The sequence below is a fragment of the Eutrigla gurnardus genome (genome assembly GCF_963514095.1).
Source record: "Eutrigla gurnardus genome assembly, chromosome: 14".
NCBI classification, from domain to species: domain Eukaryota; kingdom Metazoa; phylum Chordata; class Actinopteri; order Perciformes; family Triglidae; genus Eutrigla; species Eutrigla gurnardus.
In genome coordinates this window covers 899,481-920,981 of record NC_139937.1, presented here as the reverse complement: position 1 = coordinate 920,981, position 21,501 = coordinate 899,481, and the positions used below count along the sequence as shown (strand labels likewise).

Sequence of the window (21,501 nt, the reverse complement as noted above, 5' to 3'; positions counted from 1 at the left end):
TCTGAGTAAAGTAGTAGCTGTTCAGCAAGGATATCTTCAGAACAACAGTGCTATGATCAAAGTGCTATAGGCAACAGGTGAGTCTTGAGCCTTTTTCGGAAGATGGCAAGTGACTCTGCTGTCCTGACATTGGTAGGGAGTTCTTTCCACCACTGAGGCGCCAGAACAGAGAAGAGTCGGGACTTTGCTGAACGACATTTGTTTGATTTCAGCGATGGTGGAGCAGCCGAAGTAGAGGAGCGAAGTGCACCAAACTCATACATATTATTAAAACGACTTATATTAGCATATATGTCTGTTGATGTTGTTTATGCATGCATATGCCTGTCTATTGATGATCAAATCCATCTCAGCGTGGCTGTGCCTGCTGCCATGGACTACTACTGATACTATCTCTTTTGTTAATACTACCACTACTGTTAATGCTACTACTACTATACTACCAACACCAAATGCAGTTGGAACTCAAGGGCCTGGGCTACACTGCTTTTTCTGCCTAAAAGCCTATTAAGGCAGTGTTTTCTCGCCACTGTCACTGTAATGCTTGCCCCTGGGTGATGTTGGGACTTTGAAATTGTATTGACTCTGAAAATCATGAGCGTATTCTAGTCCTGCCCAATGTGTTAAGTGTCCTGAGATGACTTCTGTTGTGATATGACACTATAAATAAAATTGAATTGAATAAAATAATAAAGGTACTTATTTAAACCAGATAAGTGATATTACTTACTTCAGAGGGAAATCCAAATTCCAGGTACATGTGAATAATGTACCTCCTCCGACAGGCCGATTGCCGATAAAAGCTGCTTAATAGTGGCGCTCGATGGCGGGTGAAAGCAGCTACTCAGGTCAGAGTAAGAAAGAGGGAAAGCGTGGGAGCGTGCATATATAATAAACAGTGGAAAACATTTAACAGTGGTAATTTGACTTAAATAATTTTTCGAAATATTTAATTAAGTGTAATAATAATCCATCCATACATCCATCCATCGATTGTCTACCGCTTATCCTGTATTCAGGGTCGCGGGGGGGCTGGAGCCGATCCCAGCTGTCATTGGGCGAAGGCAGGGTACATCATGGACAGGACGATCATTCACGCTCACATTCACACCTACGGGCAATTTAGAGTCATCAATCAACCTATCCCCATCCTGCATGTCTTTGGACTGTGGGAGGAAGCCAGAGAACTCGGAGAAAAACCCACGCTTACACGGGGAGAACATGCAAACTCAACACAGAAGGAACCTGGGCCCGACATACACTCAACAAAAATATAAACGCAACACTTTTGTTTTTGCTCCCATTTTTCATGAGATGGACTTAAAGATCTAAAATTCATTCCAGATACACAATATTACCATTTCTCTCAAACATTGTTCACAAATCAGTCTAAATGTGTGATAGTGAGCACTTCTGCTTTGCTGAGATAATCCATCCCACCTCACAGGTGTGCCACATCAAGATGCTGATCTGACATCATGATTAGTGCACAGGTGTGCCTTAGACTGTCCACAATAAAAGGCCACCCTGAAATGTGCATTTTTTTTGCTTTATTGGGGGTCTCAGAACCAGTCAGTATCTGGTGTGACCACCATTTGCCTCATGCAGTGCAACACATCTTCTTCGCATAGAGTTTATCAGATTGTCAATTGTGGCCTGTGGAATGTTGGTCCACTCCTCTTCAATGGCTGTGCGAAGTTGCTGGATATTAGTGGGAACTGGTACACGCTGTCGTATACGCCGGTCAAGCACATCCCAAACATGCTCAATGGGTGACATGTCCGGTGAGTATGCTGGCCATGCAAGAACTGGGACATTTTCAGCTTCCAAGAATTGTGTACAGATCCTTGCAACATGGGGCCGTGCATTATCTTGCTGAAACATGAGGTGATGTTCATGGATGTATGGCACAACAATGGGCCTCAGGATCTCATCACGGTATCTCTGTGCATTCAAAATGCCATCAATAAAATGCACCTGTGTTCTTCGTCCATAACAGATGCCTGCCCATACCATAACCCCACCACCACCATGGGCCACTCGATCCACAACATTGACATCAGCAAAGCGCTCACCCACACGACGCCACACACGCTGTCTGCCATCTGCCCTGAACAATGTAAACCGAGATTCATCCGTGAAGAGAACACCTCTCCAACGTGCCAGACGCCATCGAATGTGAGCATTTGCCCACTCAAGTCTGTTACGGCGACGAGCTGGAGTCAGGTCAAGACCCCGATGAGGACGACGAGCATGCAGTTGAGCTTCCCTGAGACGGTTTCTGACAGTTTGTGCAGAAATTGTTTGGTTATGCAAACCAATTGTTTCAGCAGCTGTCTGAGTGGCTGGTCTCAGACGATCTTGGAGGTGAACCTGCTGGATGTGGAGGTCCTGGGCTGGTGTGGTTACACGTGGTCTGCGGTTGTGAGGCTGGTTGGATGTACTGCCATATTCTCTGAAACGCCTTTGGAGACGGCTTATGGTGGAGAAATGAACATTCAATGCACGAGCAACAGATCTGGATGACATTCTTGCTGTCAGCATGCCAATTGCACGCTCCCTCAATGCTTGTGGCATCTGTGGCATTTTGCTGTGAGACAAAACTGCACATTTAACTGCAGTTACCCTTTAGTAGGCAGTATGCAGTCCTGCCCCCTTCGTTCAGACCTATGTTCAAAGCCGCTCCCCCAGAACACCAAACGAGTGCTCGAGATCAACAGAGTGCAATCAGGAAGTAAGCATTGTCAGACAGGCAGCCCTGCAATTATTTTCTCTGGCCTGACTTTTTTGATTGGACGTGGTATTTCAGTCCTGCCACGGCCACAGATGATTTTTTTTTTTTTTTTAATGTATGAGGATTTCAAATAATGTAACGATGGGCCCTAGTTTCGTGGCGCAGCGCATAATCCTTAAATATTTAAAAGGAAACATTTGACTGTAAGAACTTATACCATGTGGTAGGGATGCTCCGATCAGCATTTTTGGGGGCCGATCCGATCACCGATCACAGGAATCATAAATCGGCCGATACCGATCACCCATCACAGAATGGATGGGAGAATAATAATAATAATAATAATAATAATAATAATAATAATAATAATAATAAACAAATAATAATAATAATCGAGCCGTTTTATGACTGAACATACTGTTGATGACTGTAGGACACAGCGGGATTCTGGGTCTGGCTTGGGCTTCAGACTCGTGGTGTGAGCGGGACCAGAGCGGGACCGGACCGGTAATTTTTTAATAACAATGCTGCTCTCTGCAAAGTCCACTGCCTACCCCTGGCCACTTGCTCGTTCAGCTCCGCTCGTGTTGACTACAAACATGTGCCGGAGCGGAACCGGACGGACCGCTACTTTTTATAATAAAAACGCCGCTGTGTGCTTTCACTGCCCGCTCGCTCAGCTCCACTCGGGTGGCTGTAATTAAGGTTGACGTTCTTCTTGCATGTGATGTTGATACTTCACCTGCGCGGCTCGCGAAGTTGCGCAGGTTGTATTTTGGAAGAATCCCAGCAGAGCAAACGCTCTGTTCCACAGACGCGGGACAAGCCGACTGTACGCACGAGGGTGGCTGTCTATAAAAGCTCACCGCGCGTCATTAGCGTTGTTTACACTGGAACTTTGACAGGCGTCGTGGCCATCTTGAAATTCCCACCCTGCGTCAGGTGCAGAAAAACAGTCTTGGGTAAAGAAATATATCAATATGCGATCGGCTTTTCTGATCGGCACTTTGACCGATCACCGATCAACCTGTTTAGGTTCCATATCGGCCGATAACGATCGGCAGCCGATCGATCGGAGCATCCCTACCGTGTGGTATTACTTATAAACTCCACCACTGACAAACAAAAATAAATCTTCAACAATAATCATGTTCCTGCAGTACAGGGATCCGGACATTTGGATCAAACACTGCAGCTGCGAGCCTCTGAGGATGCCCCAGGACTGCTGGAGCCTCTGAGGATCGCCTGAGTGGCATGTTGGCTTCATAGAAGTCACCCCCATCACCATTGTGGAACTATGGACATGGAACCCATCTCTGCTCCCCTAGTAAGCAGTGGACGAGGTTCTCCATGGAACTATGAACACGGAACCCATTTATGCTCCCCTAGTAAGCAGTGGACGAGGTTCTCCATGGAACGATGGACACGGAACCCATCTATGCGCCCCTAGTAAGCAGTGGACGTGGTTCTCCATGGAACTATGAACACGGAACCCATTTATGCTCCCCTAGTAAGCAGTGGACGAGGTTCTCCATGGAACTATGGACACGGAACCCATCTATGCTCCCCTAGTAGGCAGTGGACGAGGTTCTCCTTGGAACTATGGACAAGGAAACATCTAAGCACCCCTAGTAAGCAGTGGACAAGCTTCTCCATGGAACGCCCTGGAAAGACGGAAGTCCTTCCTTAAATCCCCTTCCCCAAAGTAGAGGCCCAATGGGGGAACATGAGGATTGACCTGCAGTATGGCCCTCTGGCACCAACTCCTAACAGAAAACACAATATATTACATTCATTCTGAACGGTTTCCTATTTACATTTACATTTAGGGCATTTAGCAGACGCTTTTGTCCATAGTAACTTACAATAAGTACATTTGTTGGAAGAAAGAAACCACAACATATCATTGCCGATAAAGTAAGAGCGAAAAAATTGAAACTGAAAGTGTTAGGTTCTCGTCTGAGTAAAGTAGTAGCTGTTCAGCAAGGATATCTTCAGAACAACAGTGCTATGATCAAAGTGCTATAGGCAACAGGTGAGTCTTGAGCCTTTTTCGGAAGATGGCAAGTGACTCTGCTGTCCTGACATTGGTAGGGAGTTCTTTCCACCACTGAGGCGCCAGAACAGAGAAGAGTCGGGACTTTGCTGAACGACATTTGTTTGATTTCAGCGATGGTGGAGCAGCCGAAGTAGAGGAGCGAAGTGCACCAAACTCATACATATTATTAAAACGACTTATATTAGCATATATGTCTGTTGATGTTGTTTATGCATGCATATGCCTGTCTATTGATGATCAAATCCATCTCAGCGTGGCTGTGCCTGCTGCCATGGACTACTACTGATACTATCTCTTTTGTTAATACTACCACTACTGTTAATGCTACTACTACTATACTACCAACACCAAATGCAGTTGGAACTCAAGGGCCTGGGCTACACTGCTTTTTCTGCCTAAAAGCCTATTAAGGCAGTGTTTTCTCGCCACTGTCACTGTAATGCTTGCCCCTGGGTGATGTTGGGACTTTGAAATTGTATTGACTCTGAAAATCATGAGCGTATTCTAGTCCTGCCCAATGTGTTAAGTGTCCTGAGATGACTTCTGTTGTGATATGACACTATAAATAAAATTGAATTGAATAAAATAATAAAGGTACTTATTTAAACCAGATAAGTGATATTACTTACTTCAGAGGGAAATCCAAATTCCAGGTACATGTGAATAATGTACCTCCTCCGACAGGCCGATTGCCGATAAAAGCTGCTTAATAGTGGCGCTCGATGGCGGGTGAAAGCAGCTACTCAGGTCAGAGTAAGAAAGAGGGAAAGCGTGGGAGCGTGCATATATAATAAACAGTGGAAAACATTTAACAGTGGTAATTTGACTTAAATAATTTTTCGAAATATTTAATTAAGTGTAATAATAATCCATCCATACATCCATCCATCGATTGTCTACCGCTTATCCTGTATTCAGGGTCGCGGGGGGGCTGGAGCCGATCCCAGCTGTCATTGGGCGAAGGCAGGGTACATCATGGACAGGACGATCATTCACGCTCACATTCACACCTACGGGCAATTTAGAGTCATCAATCAACCTATCCCCATCCTGCATGTCTTTGGACTGTGGGAGGAAGCCAGAGAACTCGGAGAAAAACCCACGCTTACACGGGGAGAACATGCAAACTCAACACAGAAGGAACCTGGGCCCGACATACACTCAACAAAAATATAAACGCAACACTTTTGTTTTTGCTCCCATTTTTCATGAGATGGACTTAAAGATCTAAAATTCATTCCAGATACACAATATTACCATTTCTCTCAAACATTGTTCACAAATCAGTCTAAATGTGTGATAGTGAGCACTTCTGCTTTGCTGAGATAATCCATCCCACCTCACAGGTGTGCCACATCAAGATGCTGATCTGACATCATGATTAGTGCACAGGTGTGCCTTAGACTGTCCACAATAAAAGGCCACCCTGAAATGTGCATTTTTTTTGCTTTATTGGGGGTCTCAGAACCAGTCAGTATCTGGTGTGACCACCATTTGCCTCATGCAGTGCAACACATCTTCTTCGCATAGAGTTTATCAGATTGTCAATTGTGGCCTGTGGAATGTTGGTCCACTCCTCTTCAATGGCTGTGCGAAGTTGCTGGATATTAGTGGGAACTGGTACACGCTGTCGTATACGCCGGTCAAGCACATCCCAAACATGCTCAATGGGTGACATGTCCGGTGAGTATGCTGGCCATGCAAGAACTGGGACATTTTCAGCTTCCAAGAATTGTGTACAGATCCTTGCAACATGGGGCCGTGCATTATCTTGCTGAAACATGAGGTGATGTTCATGGATGTATGGCACAACAATGGGCCTCAGGATCTCATCACGGTATCTCTGTGCATTCAAAATGCCATCAATAAAATGCACCTGTGTTCTTCGTCCATAACAGATGCCTGCCCATACCATAACCCCACCACCACCATGGGCCACTCGATCCACAACATTGACATCAGCAAAGCGCTCACCCACACGACGCCACACACGCTGTCTGCCATCTGCCCTGAACAATGTAAACCGAGATTCATCCGTGAAGAGAACACCTCTCCAACGTGCCAGACGCCATCGAATGTGAGCATTTGCCCACTCAAGTCTGTTACGGCGACGAGCTGGAGTCAGGTCAAGACCCCGATGAGGACGACGAGCATGCAGTTGAGCTTCCCTGAGACGGTTTCTGACAGTTTGTGCAGAAATTGTTTGGTTATGCAAACCAATTGTTTCAGCAGCTGTCTGAGTGGCTGGTCTCAGACGATCTTGGAGGTGAACCTGCTGGATGTGGAGGTCCTGGGCTGGTGTGGTTACACGTGGTCTGCGGTTGTGAGGCTGGTTGGATGTACTGCCATATTCTCTGAAACGCCTTTGGAGACGGCTTATGGTGGAGAAATGAACATTCAATGCACGAGCAACAGATCTGGATGACATTCTTGCTGTCAGCATGCCAATTGCACGCTCCCTCAATGCTTGTGGCATCTGTGGCATTTTGCTGTGAGACAAAACTGCACATTTCAGAGTGGCCTTTTATTGTGGGCAGTATGGATTATCTCAGCAAAGCAGAAGTGCTCACTATCACACATTTAGACAGATTTGTGAACAATGTTTGAGAGAAATGGTAATATTGTGTATCTGGAATGAATTTTAGATCTTTAAGTCCATCTCATGAAAAATGGGAGCAAAAACAAAAGTGTTGCGTTTATATTTTTGTTGAGTGTAATAATAATTGTGCTTTATATATTGATAAGTAATTTCCATTAAACGGGAGCTAGAACCGCAAACGTAATCGATTCAGTTACGTGAGAGAAGAAGAGGATGAGATGTCAATAAAGTTCAAAACCAAAATGTGGTATGAGATGTGTATACTAACAGTGTGAACAGTCTGAGGGTAACTGCAGTTACCCTTTAGTAGGCAGTATGCAGTCCTGCCCCCTTCGTTCAGACCTATGTTCAAAGCCGCTCCCCCAGAACACCAAACGAGTGCTCGAGATCAACAGAGTGCAATCAGGAAGTAAGCATTGTCAGACAGGCAGCCCTGCAATTATTTTCTCTGGCCTGACTTTTTTGATTGGACGTGGTATTTCAGTCCTGCCACGGCCACAGATGATTTTTTTTTTTTTTTTAATGTATGAGGATTTCAAATAATGTAACGATGGGCCCTAGTTTCGTGGCGCAGCGCAGGGCGGCGCAGGGTGGCGGAGCCGGCGCAATGCAAGTTTCGACCCGCGCAGCCTTGCGCACCGTCAGTTTGGCAGTTTGGTGGATCGCCTGCGCCAAGATGGGTGTGGCGGCGCAGCAGGGGGAGGCGTCACAGATTCAGCTTGGCGTAGCGGAAGTTTCGTGGCAAAAAGCCTCGCCGAGACTGCGCTGAAAGCTCGCCAGCTCCAACCTGGTCTACTTTCGGCGCAAGGCGTAAATAAAGTCCATTCATTCAATGCGAATCACAGCTGGCGGATCGGAAGTTTGGCTGACGGCGCAGTGCGCACACGTCACCGAGACCTCACAGGCAGGTTTCCACAGTTCCAGGCACATTTAAATGCAATAAATAATCACAACAAATACTATTTAATGCAACTAATTGAATCAACACGTGAATTTATATCTATATAGATTGTCCCGTCACATCTGACGTCAGATCAAAGGCGGATGGCACGCGTAACGGAAACTCAGCCTCTCGGACCAAAACATCTCCCTCTCTCTCTCCTGTTTTTTATAATATCGGCATTGTTATTATTATGATACGCGCGCACAGCGGGTGATGCCCGTGGTGGGAGCAGCGGCGCTGCTTCTGTCATCCGGTTGTCAAATGACGGAACTTGCACTGAACCTCCCCTAACGCATTAAAGGTGAGGAGAGGAGCTCATTTGATTGGTGAAGATCTGAATCGGCTGTATTAATCCCAGTCCACGCCTTGTCTCCTCCTCGTCTCCCACTCACGCCTTCTTCTCCTCCCTCTTTCCCACTTGCGCCGGTGGGCGAGAGGGGAGGTGTGCCTGCGCGAGCGCCGGTGCACGAAACTTGCAAAGTCCAGGCGGACACACCCCGTCGGCGCGGCGCAGGTGCGCTGAAAGCTGCCTGCGCCTGGTCTACGAAACTAGGGCCCAATGTGTTTCTGAATAGAATAACCTATACTCAACCTTTAAGCTTTTCTTTTTTGTTTGGTGTGTTGTGGTGAAGATAGGAGCCAGCTGATGTTTTGCTCTCTCTCTCTAAACTCAAACAGCTGTAACAGTATAAACCCTGAGATCATCAACTCCGCGAGTGTCCAGAGTCTGCACCAAGTACAACGCAGCTGTCAGGACGTGCAGACTGACTCTCACAGGTGTCCATCGGCTCTACAGCTTTGTTTTCTCCCTGCCCACTCCCAATCAACCTCCTGTTTAAAAAAACCTGATTACATAGAGTTCAACTGGGAATCGAATTCCTGCCAAGTTATTTATTCTATAAACATTATGATTAAAGTTGAGTTGAAATGAAAAATTCCTTTTAAACATCATGTGCTGAAAAAATGTACAAACAATCTATTTCTTCGTATTGTTAACTCAAAATCCAACATCGTCCTTCCTAGAGAACAAAATGTGAGGCATGCTTATATCCAATTTAAACCAATAATATCATGATGTCCATCCATCAACCAATCAAAGCTGGAGAAGTTGGTGAGCTCATCTTTCCAACTATCAGTTCACATTCGTCTCAACACTCTGTCCTGCCTGCTGTTTCATTTGGTGTGATGCTGAACCAGACCAGAAACCCATAAGCACTGTCTGAACACAGTCATGCACCAATGTACAATAAGGTTCATGTATTTTATCAATAATTGGCAATGCCCTCCATTTAAGATGACAGACAATTTACAAAACACCTCATGTAAATCAAGTTATAAAATAATATTAATATATACAGTAATATAATAGTATACATTTGGTTTCTGTGCCTTTACTTTTATAGAATTTTGAAAGCAGGATAGAGTTTTATTTTACTACAAAAGCTCTGATTCCTTTTTCCACCACAGAAAAAAGAATATCATATTTTTGTATCTCCTTTTGTGACTAAAGATGCTTGAAGCTTAAAGGAGGACTTAGTTGTAGCCAAAGAGTCAGGGCCAAAAAGGAATGTTACTTTGGGCTGGATGACCTCACCTGATACATGACTGGAGTTGGGGTGCAAATGACGTGTTGTCTTTATCTACGTCTTCGTGAATAGGGAAGATTCCTCCAATGATGATATCTCCTGGGGCTGTAGCTCCCACAACTCTGGTATCCTTCTTAGTGGCATGTCCTATTTCCAGAATAATAAGGTAAAGTATGATGTGCAAATATATGACAAGAGCAACCCAGGCCATACTGTCGTCTGCTGTTGTCTGTTCTGCTGTGTGTGCTATCCTGGTTTCTCACCTCCAGCAGAGTGATACTCAGCATTGTCACTCTTGCTTCCTCCTTCATACTTTACTATTCTCATATTCTACCCTGCAGCCCTGCCCACTTCCTTGTGAGTGATAGCAGGGGAAGTTACTCTTTTGCATATTTGTTGTGTGAGCAACAATTTAACTTTAAAGGATTATGTTAAAATCAAGATTATCTTTATTATCCCACCAGGGAAAAGTATTTTTGGAGCCAGGATTCACATACAAACAATAGACGGAAGGCAACACTGACAGTGACATAAAAATGAATAAAACACACATCAGTTCATGGACCACAAGGAATTTGAATCCATAGTAGCCTAGTACAGAATTATAATATGCTGTACAATTGGCTTCACTTTTCAGAACTGGACGTCAGCCTTTAACATAACTTTACTCATACTGTACTTGTAATTTGATTGTATTTGCTCATGTAGTTTAACTGTAAATGCTTTACAACACAATTGTTCTATATTGTATTTTTTCTTAATTATTCTAGAATAACGAACAACATCAGGCAAAGGCACTGCCAATGAAAACTATCCCTTCAGCTAACTCGGGTAAATTAACATGTTTTTAAATGTATTCATGTTAATTTTCTGTATCGTTTCAAATAAAACCCAGGTTGTCCTGGCATGTGTTCCACTCCTATCCACTAGGAGGCGGTACTGAAGCAAAAAATAATACACCGTGGCCCTCACGGGATCAGGAACGACATCCGACCGGAAATGGAAACAAATCTTTGGCGAAAGGAGAAAAATGGAAGCGGCAGTGTTCATTCTATCACTTGTGGACTGTTGTGCACTTATTTTCCTCTCAGTCTACTTTGTATCCTTTCAGATATGTTGTTTTTACTGGCGGGCGCGGAGTCTGTTCTTCAAAGAGGCTCACTGGCCGAAAGCTCCCATGACTTCCTGTGTTTATGTTAATGCATAGTGCTAACTAGCTAGCCGGTTAGCCGCCGTGTTGCAGGACTCAGTGACAGCCTGGCGTTAACCAACGCGAAGTTAAGAGAACTTGTTTAAACAGCAGAGGGACCGGATGACAAGGTTTACAAGAACGCAAAACCAACGCGGAGAGTTGCAAACAAACTTAACCACAGTGGGAGATAAAACATAAACATGTTAAGCTTGCTACATCTGTCGGCTATTTCTCCGCCCAAATATCGGATTCACTTCCTTCTGTGTTCTTGGCAGTAAACCGCCGAATACAGTCTAACAGGTACGAACGTAGTGACCCGAACGAACTCGACTGCTCGTCCTGTGTAAACCTAATCTGCATCTACTAGGAATGTAAGATCTCATCGCGAATTGCGATACAAATAAGTCAAACATGTCTTTTCATTATCGAGATCATTGTGAATATTGTCATTACTAACTTGAATGAGCTATCATGTTGGAGAAGTAGAAATTATAGGCAGATATAAAAAAACACAGGAACTATCATGTAATAAAAACACTCAAACGTGTTCCATTTAAAAATTTGCTCACCGTTTATTTATGCAGGGAGATTTATGATTACTTAATTTAAAATTATTTATCCAGTTTTCACTTAAATGGATCTTCACTAAAACAAGAAATGGTCTCCGTGATGCAATACAAATATTGTTATTATTATGAATGAAATGTAAAGTAATTCCAGTTTTTTTTTGGTGCCATATTTTGTTGAGTTTTAATGATTATCGGGATAATAAAGTCACAAGTATTTTGGTCAGGGTAAAAATGTTAATATTGTCCCACACCTAACGACTACCCATATCCTTTTAGGGATTTTTTTACATGGGTTTTGCCATCCATTGGGTGTGGTCAATGCTTTTTTTAAAGGAGTCATCACCTGGTTTTATACGTATCCAGCCCCCCTTGGATCGCTTTGGATCAATTCGTAAAACTTATTAGAAAAAAAAAAAAAAATTTTAATCAAACATTGAGCTTGTTCTGACCCTTTTTCGTACCGCGATTTTATCACGCGAGATTACGCGCGAGGTTTTGACTGGTCCGGATGTGCATTGTATAATATGTAATGAGGCGCGCGTTGATTCGCCGCAGGAAGGACAGAGCCGGGGGGGCTTGCCTGCATGCAGACTCCAAAACATAATGGCGGCGCTTCGGCGATTTCAGGTAGCGGACGGGGCGGGGTTGGGTGGTGAAAGAGGGGTGGGCTTATGCAAGTAGCCGCCACGGTGACGTCACCGAAGGCGCAGAATCAAAATCTCGTGCTTTAGGAATGCACACCCTTGTGTGCTATTCCTGTTCGGAAAAAGAGCAGAAGCGAAAAAACGGCGCCACTTTCAAACTCCAGCCTTTCAGGCAAGTTTCAACTGAGGTCAAACACAGATATGCATGTTTTAACAAGAGAAATTGCGATTTCCAGGTGATGACTCCTTTAAAGGAAAAGGTTAGATAGCAGTCCATGTCTGAAGTACAAACTAGATTGTTTTCTTCTAAAAAATCTTTTGCAAACATATGTTTAATTATCACGTAATAACATCTTGTTTGATAGGATTCTCACCAGATTGTGACACTTTGACTGAAAACTCAGATTATCACCCTGTCTGATCTAGAATGTGACTACATCAATGCTCGAGCCTGCTGCTCCAAGCTCAACAAAGTAGGTCGTTATCACTTTCAGAGGACATACATATACCTCTCATAGTTTTACTCCCATTTTATATAATGACAATTTCTATTTACTTGTTTGCATTTTTATTACATGAGGAATGTTATTTGAGTGTGAAAGATGATTTTCATATCTGTTTTTTTATATATGTTAAAGTGAGAAATGTATTAATTTGATATATGATTTTTACTGTATTGTTGTAATTTTGTGTTTCCAGTGGGTAATTCCAGAGATGGTTGGTCAGTGTCTCTCCACTATGCTGATGATGGTCTCCATGCACTGGTTCATCTTCCTCCTCAACCTGCCTGTAGCAGCCTGGAACATTTTCAGGTAGGCTCATACAGCTGCTATTTCCCGCACGACCCACTGCTGGAACATTTAGGCATTGGTCGTGTTCCAGCAGGTGGTCATAGATAAAAAGCCGCAAGTTGCTCGTACGAGGCCACTGTTATATCATCAACATGCACGGCAACTTCGCTTGCGGTTGAAGAGTCTTGAAATATGCAAGACGAGCAGAAGGGAGAGAAAGCATGTGACGATGTATGAAGTCATTCGTACCGTTACAGCGTGAACGTAGCACTGCAGTCCCCTTATTTGTCGGTGAATAAATGCTACAACTTGACACAAGCTAAGTTCCCGTCTTGTTGTCATCCAGCTGCTAATGAAAGTGAAGAGAGTTAGCCCTGAAGTTCTCTGTTTTGTTCTGTTTGCCCGCCTACCAGGGTTTCCCCCAGTGCTTTATAGGCCTGGCGGGCTGCCAGGCTTTTCTTGCCCCCCCGCCAGGCTAAGCGTTGCTTGTTTATTTATTTTAAATAGTTTTTTATGCACCAGAAACAGTGATACAAAAGACAGTATACAGAGCTTTTAACCGCATCTGGTGATACGGTTGAAAGCGCAATGGCCTCCTCCGGGAGCCACGTCCCTCGCACCTCTCCCCAGGTGTCGGGGCCACATTCGACTACGACCTCAGATCAGACGAGACAACCCGCTGAAATTAAGCATATTAGGCCGGTGTGAGGCCGGTAACGGCCCCCGTCGCGCCGGGGTCCGGTCTTCTCGGAGTCGGGTTGTTTGGGAATACCGGGGGAGACATTTGACTTTGGTGGCCGGTTCTGCTAATTTCACTTTTCTAAAAATGGAGATGCCGATAATTAGGGCTGGGTATCGCCAATACCAATTTTGCTTGGATATGAAATAGATTCTCATACAAGTAATGCTGTAAATTGTAGAAGGATCCCTCTAACCTGGTGCATTATTACAAATATTAATGTTTAATTAACCCCAAAGCAGTATCATGCATGTACTTTTTATTAAACATGACCAACAGCGTGTCAGGCTTACATTATATCTTATTTGCATCGGTACAGAAGTCAAGTAAGTACTGTAACTGCAACAGGGAATGTAGTGAAAGGACATAACACAATTTGAACGGATCTGAGCAGCACCCTGGGATGGAGAGAGACCAATGTTTTGGTTTTGGTTCACAACTATGAAATCCGTTTACATTTTTTCCAGATTCCATTATATTTTTCCCAAATTCTGTGTTTTCCGATTTAATTGTTCTAAATATTGTGTTTCACGTTTTCATTTTTCTAAACTCTGTTTTACAATTTTAGACCATTTTTTCCCATCAAATTGTGTCTAATCATGTTGTTGATGAATTAGTAGTTCTAATTCTAATTCCTTGTCATTCAGAGACCATACACGCATAATGGTAAATGTAAATATGCTAGCTAAAGTTGCTAACTGCGATACAACTGGAATTTAGCGAGAACGTAACGAAGAGAGAGTGATGGGATTGTTGGAGCAGAAATAGTTTGTGTTTAAACATAGCGGCCATTAGCCGCTGTATAGATGAATATAACTAAATGAAATGGTAGGAGTTAAAATGTTTTGTTTTTGGCGGCCTGTTTTACTTTTAGTTTTAGTCTAGTCTTTGTCTCAAGCTACCATTTTAGTTTTTATTAGTTTTAGTCACGTTCGAACTTCATTCTATTTTTAGTCTAGTCAAGTTTCAGTCAACTAAAAGTCTGAGCATTTTAGTCTTATTTTAGTCAGAATTGTCCATGACTATAAAGTCTAGTTTTAGTCAACGAAAACTGATGACATTTTAGTCGAGTTTTAGTCAAAGATTGTATTTAGCCAAACCCATTTCACAATTCAAACAAGGTTATCTTATTATATATAAATATTAGTAATATTTATTAGCATTATTTTATACTTTATATTTTAATACTTATTTGACTCTCTTTCTTCTCTTTCTCTTATGGAGCAAATGCAGCTGTATAACTTCCCGAAGGATTACTAAAGTATTCTGATTCTGATTTCCACACATATTTATAAATAAATGCGAATGTGGTCGCAAACTACAGATCGCGTCTAACAGGATGTAACTTTTTATATGACTTCCTGTCAAATCTTCGAAGGCCGATGGAAACTGTCTGACTGGAGCGCAGCTTTTAGGCTCCACCTCCTGCTGCTCCGTCTCGTCTGCTTTCCAGGCAAGGTGCAGTTCATCTCCAACGAGCGACTAAACGAGATGAAACAACGTTATAACATTTCGTCTCGTCTCGTTTAGGTCAACGAAAATGAAGAGACATTTTTGCATAGTTTTTATTTTGTAAACCACATTTAGTCTCGTTTTTATTCGTCTACAGTATTGCATTATATATATAATTATCGTTATCGTCACATGACCAGCATTTTCGTTGCATCTCGTCTCGTTTTCCTCACGTGATAAAGGTATGTTTTCGTTAACGAAAGCAACACTAGAGTTAAACCAGAGAGAAACACAGTAACAGTGTCCATGTCCTTAAATAGTTTGATAGTTGAACAGTTTGATAGTTGAATGTTTCTGTAGCTGAAAGTATGCTACAGAAGTTGAAAAAGTTCAGACAACGTGCGGAAGAAGCTGAAATAAAAAGAATAAGTGTAAAACAAAAAAAATATCCCTGTAATCATATACACACTGCCTTGTTCTGCAGGAACGACCCTGTATGGTCGTTCTATGCGGCCTGTGTTTACTGTCTTCTTGTCCCTGTCATCCCTGCAGGTATGTGAAGGTTCCAATGGGAAACATGGGCGTGTTTGACCCCACTGAGATCCACAACCGAGGTCAGCTCAAGTCCCACATGAAGGAGGCCATGATCAAACTGGGTTATCACCTCCTCTGCTTCTTTATTTATTTGTATAGGTGAGAGCATCAACATCTCCAAGCACAGTGACATTTCAGCTGCTTTCACACCTGTAGGTGGTCCATCTGATCCCTCTTACATTTTACTTCTGGTCCACTTCCTGTTTACAGACTATCACAGGAGTAAACAGGAAGTTCTCCAGGCTAACTGAACTACAGAAGTATTTTTAAATGGACTGCATGTTATGATGAATAATGGTTGACAGGACTGTAGAAAAGACCACTGCATAGTGTGAATGTCAGGGAGCGCACAGACACACACTTTGTATGGACTGACAAATTACAGAGTCAGATAAAAACACAACAGTTTTAACAGCTTTAGGACCCGTCCACACGGAAACCTTTTTTGTGTGTAAATGCAGAAATCTTGCACTTTTGGGTCGACTGTCCACAGGGATCTGTTTTTTTTTGTGCCTGTAAACGCACTTTTATGAAACCAGGTCCCAAGGTATGATCATGTTGCAGCAGATATTCTGCTCCTCTGTACGACAGCGTATTAGGGCAATTGTATGAAAAAGAGAGAAGAAAAAAAATGGAGCCGAGAGAGGGAGGCAATATTCAGAGAAAAAAAGTTGCAGATTTGCTACTTTTTATGATGCTAACACAACAACCGGCATTTATCCTAGCTAACTTCCCATGAATGTACACATTTATTTTTCTAATGAATACATCACAACATGTGACAACGCCTCGTTAAGGTCTTTAGGATGACGACAGTTGAAGGTTATTGTTGGTTTTATTTATATGGGCCAAATTGGGGCTAAGATAGTAGGGTCATTCCGTGTCATTTCATCAAATGCCTCCCACCTGACCATCTCAGAATGTCCTGAAAAAATGCAAGTACAAAGACACACTTGTTAATAGGACAAATCCAAAATATTAGGTCTCTACTGTCAATAGTTTTCTCATGAAACATCATTGAATGAAGGGTAGTTTAGACGGTTTTTGGCATCATGCTCTGAAAAGCCATTTTTAAACGGCAATATCTGGAAAACTATCTCACCTGTGGCCTTCAAAATTTCTACAGTGTATATCTGTTACTAAACGCCCCCAGACATGGAATATCAGGGGTGTAGCTCAATGATAACCTAGTATGGTAGGTACTTAAAAAGGGGCTTGTTGAAATAAAGTAGTACATTTGAAGAGTGGCTGAGCTCCCATTTTTGCAGATAAAAGACTTCTATAACTTCTGCCTCTATCTCTGGTGTTAGCTTAAACATTCTACAAAATATGGTTTCTCTCAGATGATTAGTTTCACAGATATTAAGGCTCAAAAATGGAAGTAAACACATCTTTGCCCAACTGTATGTACTTAAAGTATGACAAAATGTACAGTCTTCAATATTATGCTATGTTTGTTCATGGTTTAAGACCTTAAAAGCTGCTTTCACCATGTTTAACTCACATTCAAGGACGTATTGCCTCTGTAACTACAACTGTGCTACATTTTAATATTTTTGTGAGGCTAAATTTATCAGTAGTATTTAGTCACATATAAGTCTTTGGTAAATGGTAAAAAACACAATTGAAATGCCCTGCTGTGATGTTTACAAGTAGGCTGTTAGGACATGCAGTACCAAAAACGGCCACAAAAACCCTATCAATATCAGGATTTTAAAAAATCACTGCGACAAATTGAGGCAAAACACCCTCCTGATTTTTTTATATGGTTTTAACAAGAATATGATCTTTCAAAAAAAGTAAGTTTGGACCTGATACGTGTTGTCAGTTTTTCGGAATATGACTCTGAAGTTGGGCAAAGATGTGTTTACTTCCATTTTTGAGCCTTAATATCTGTGAAAATAATCATCTGAGAGAGACCATATTTTGTAGAATGTTTAAGCTAACACCAGAGATAGAGGCAGAAGTTATAGAAGTCTTTTATCTGCAAAAATGGGAGCTCAGCCACTCTTCAAATGTACTACTTTATTTCAACAAGCCACATTTTAACTACCTACCATATTAGGTCATCATTGAGCTACACCCCTGATATTTCATGTCTGGAGGCTTTTAGTAACAGATATACTCTGTAAAAATTTTGAAGGCCACAGGTGAGATCGTTTTGCGGATATTGCTGTTTAAAAATGGCTTTTCAGAGTATGAGGCCAAAAACCGTCTAAACTACCCTTCATTCAATGATGTTTCATGAGAAAACTATTGACAGTAGATATTTTGGATTTGTCCTATTAACAAGTGTGTCTTTGTACTTGAATTTTTTCAGGACATTCTGAGATGGTCAGGTGGGAAGATTTTCAGAAATTTGATGAAATGACACGGAATGACCCAGTAGCCTTCACTTGTTGTCATAGCAACGGCAAACAGCAATGTGTTACTTGCTCTATTGACCGCTTTAATAAAATATCAAATTTGTTACTTTAAAACTAGCAAATGTGCAACTTTATAAAGTAGCAAAATTGCTACTTTATACATTTGCGACTTTTTTCTCTGAATATTGCACACCTCTCTCGGCTCCGTTTTTTTTTTAACTACAGTGGCCCTAATACACTGTCGTGCCGCTGAGCTAAAAAGGATTACGGGCAGCTTTTATACAGCGTGCAAGCTTTCTGCACATGCTGAGTCTCTTCTCCGTTTTTGGTGTATTTTTGTAGCAGAAACCTGGAATATGCACTACAGCGTGCTGAGACTTTCACAATGGATTCATGTGGATGCAGATTTTCTTTAAATGACGCTAAGGAAAAACTGAGCAAAGATGATAGTTTTGGTACGTGCGGACGGCCCCTTAGACTATCAACCAGGAAACACCTGCTGATATACAGACCTAGAAGATGACTTCCTGAACACCATCAGCACACAGATTTATTAGTAATTAACTTTTGAAATCATGCTACAATCACATCTCTGCTATCATAAAATCCTGTGGTTGCTTAATTTGCTTTCACACCACAAATTAACCCACCAGAGCACAAACGGACTGGACGGACAAAGGAACTGGACCTAAGGTGGTTTTAACCAAACTCTAACAGCTTCGGTGTGAAAGCAGCTGAAGTGACATGCACATCATCAGCAGAGTATAACAGTGGTATGTGTACATACTCATTTCTTTATTAACACATATCCTGGTCTTCCAGCATGATCCTGGCTCTGATCAACGATTGAAGCACCCAGCAAGATTCCAAAATCCAGGCTTTGCTGCCCCCCTCCACATCCTGCTCCTGTACTGTATGAGAGAATAAGTGTAAGATCACTGTGTTATTTGAGTTTTGACTTTAATACTGAGGTGAACATTTAACCCTTAACACTTCAGTACCATCATGACAAAATCTCCTGCAACAACCGCTGGCTTTTATTGTGAAGGGGATTAGTAAGTCAACTTGTATCTGCATTAGTGAGTCATATTCACAGTGGGCTTCCTCGAGAACAGGCCACGTATTACCAGCATAATACTGAGTCATATTTCTTTGCGTGTGTGAAATATTCTTTGTTTTTTCCACCAAATAATGCTTCATGCTCAAAACACATGAAGTCTTGTGGAGTTCATGTAAGCTTGAACAAGTCTGGCCAGTCTCCTCTCATTATCTGTGAACTCAAGAGACCAAGATCACGGTCTGAATCCACATGGCGTCTTTTTCTGGCAGATGAAGTGCTCCCATACTTGAATGTTTCCATGACTTCACAGCTGTTGTATGATAAAACTGGACACACTTCTCAGTCTGCTTGCTGCTGCTGCTGGATGTGTTTGCTCTATCACGCAGATATGTGATCATGTGATGCTGCTGGCCACCACACATCCCTCTCAGCATGACAAACTCAGCTCTCTCACTTTTTCCTTTTTTCTCCGCTGTTTCTTGTTTTTGTCCTCAAGTATGTACGATGTTTACAATGACTTCTCAGACTTTTTCTGATGGAGGATCCAACCGATGCTTCTTAAGGGAACACATATTTCCTCCCACACAGGCACAGTGCATACATGTGATAAGTCATAATGATAACTTTTGTAATAAAAAAGGAACGGTCACCCTAGAGAAGAGCTCTCCTATAGGTGTCAACTGCTGAAGGCTGTAGGCATGGGGCAATATTATCCCCATCACCATCAAAATGGGACTAAACCTAAATGAGTTGATCATAAATCATTAAGTCTCCCTGCATAAATACAGGATAAATATATATATTTTTAAATGTCATTTTGTGTCCTGTATTTTGAAACCAGGCTGTTTCTATTTATCCACCATGATAGAGAGCTAGACAGCTTTCTTTTTTTAAGTTATTTTTTGGGCTTTATGTACGGGTAACAGCAGAGAGTGAAAGGGGGAGAGAGATGGGGATGACATGAGAATGGGGAGAACCCGAGGGGCCGTTGCAGTGAGGACTCTGCCTCAGTATCACTGAGCTAGGCAGCTTTAATCACCATCATCAACTTATTGTGAAGGTTTTTTATCATGATGAAATCCTATAGTGTCATCCTGTCCCCAGCTAACTGTAGTCCATGTTTTTGGTGTGTCAGGGTCTACTCTGATGCTGTTGTTGCTCCTTCATTGTCCCCAGTTAACATCAAAACTGGTCCAAGTATCCAAAGGGTTCCAAATGAAATGTGGAAATGAGAGGATTGTGATGGTATTGAAGTGTAGAGAAAATTCAGATGGTGATTGGTGGACTAGTTATTCTGTTCTGACTTTTCATGCATACCGGACCATCCAGACATCCAGCATTACACTCCATCCCTAATCAAGCAACCACAGCTCAGCCCCGCATTGAGCAGTTGTAAGGACATATTGCTGCACGGAGCAAACAACAATCACACTTAACCACAGTCCCACCGGTCCACTATCCCTGTGTCTGGGCTCACGGTCCCACCAGACCACTATCCCTGTGTCTGGGCCCACAGTCCCACCGGTCCACTATCCCTGTGTCTGGGCCATCTAGTGTTGCTCCAGATGCTCCTCATTGATCTGAACGCTGTCTGAAGTCGGCGGTTGCTCTTTGTGCCATTAAATAAAGAAGAACTGGTTTAAGTGTGATTCTCACTGAATTGTCTTATGCAGAGTCTGTTTATTTGTGGGGGGAAACTGGTGTTTCATAAATAAAAACGAAAGACAAATTGTCCATGTTCCGTTTTTTCCTTCTCATTCTCCCATGTAGCATTCAGGTTAAATCCCTTTGAACTATTTTGTCACTGTAATTACCTTAATCTAATTAATCATTTGTGGAAGCTCTTTTTCGATTATTATTACAAAATGCATGATCAATCCAGCATGATGTTCATTTAGTACATTACGGTCCATTTAGAGTCCAACACACAGGGCCGTGGGAAGTGAGTTTTGGTTGGTGCTGTAGTGGGGGGTAGTTTGCCAGAAATCCATAAAAATAGGCATTATTTGAAATGCTACAAAATTGATTGTATTTTATTGAAACGCCTTTGTAACAGGACAGCATACTAGCATTGCATGGCACACAGCACAGGCATACATCACTGTCAAAAAAAAGGCGACAAAATGCAAAACGCACACAGATTGATACTTATTTATTTCGGGCATGTCAATTA

At 42.4% G+C, this 21,501-nt stretch overlaps 2 protein-coding genes across 2 annotated transcripts in view; one reads left to right on the top strand and one right to left on the bottom strand.

Moving 5' to 3' along the window:
- Positions 1 to 10,155, bottom strand: part of gprc6a (G protein-coupled receptor, class C, group 6, member A) — an 87,656-nt gene extending 77,501 nt beyond the window's left edge. The window contains exon 1 of the mRNA XM_084027209.1: positions 9,930 to 10,155. Within this exon, the coding sequence (XP_083883335.1) occupies positions 9,930 to 10,132 (203 nt within the window). The 5' untranslated portion in view covers positions 10,133 to 10,155. The remainder of the gene's footprint in view (positions 1 to 9,929) is intronic.
- A 766-nt stretch (positions 10,156 to 10,921) lies between these two features.
- On the top strand, positions 10,922 to 21,058 carry cnih4 (cornichon family member 4). The gene is made up of 5 exons (XM_084027230.1): positions 10,922 to 11,020; positions 12,731 to 12,799; positions 13,026 to 13,138; positions 15,861 to 16,001; positions 19,091 to 21,058. Exons 1-5 carry the CDS (start codon positions 10,952 to 10,954, stop codon positions 19,116 to 19,118), a joined length of 420 nt encoding a protein of 139 aa, XP_083883356.1. The 5' UTR covers positions 10,922 to 10,951; the 3' UTR covers positions 19,119 to 21,058.
- Positions 21,059 to 21,501: the final 443 nt, after the last annotated feature.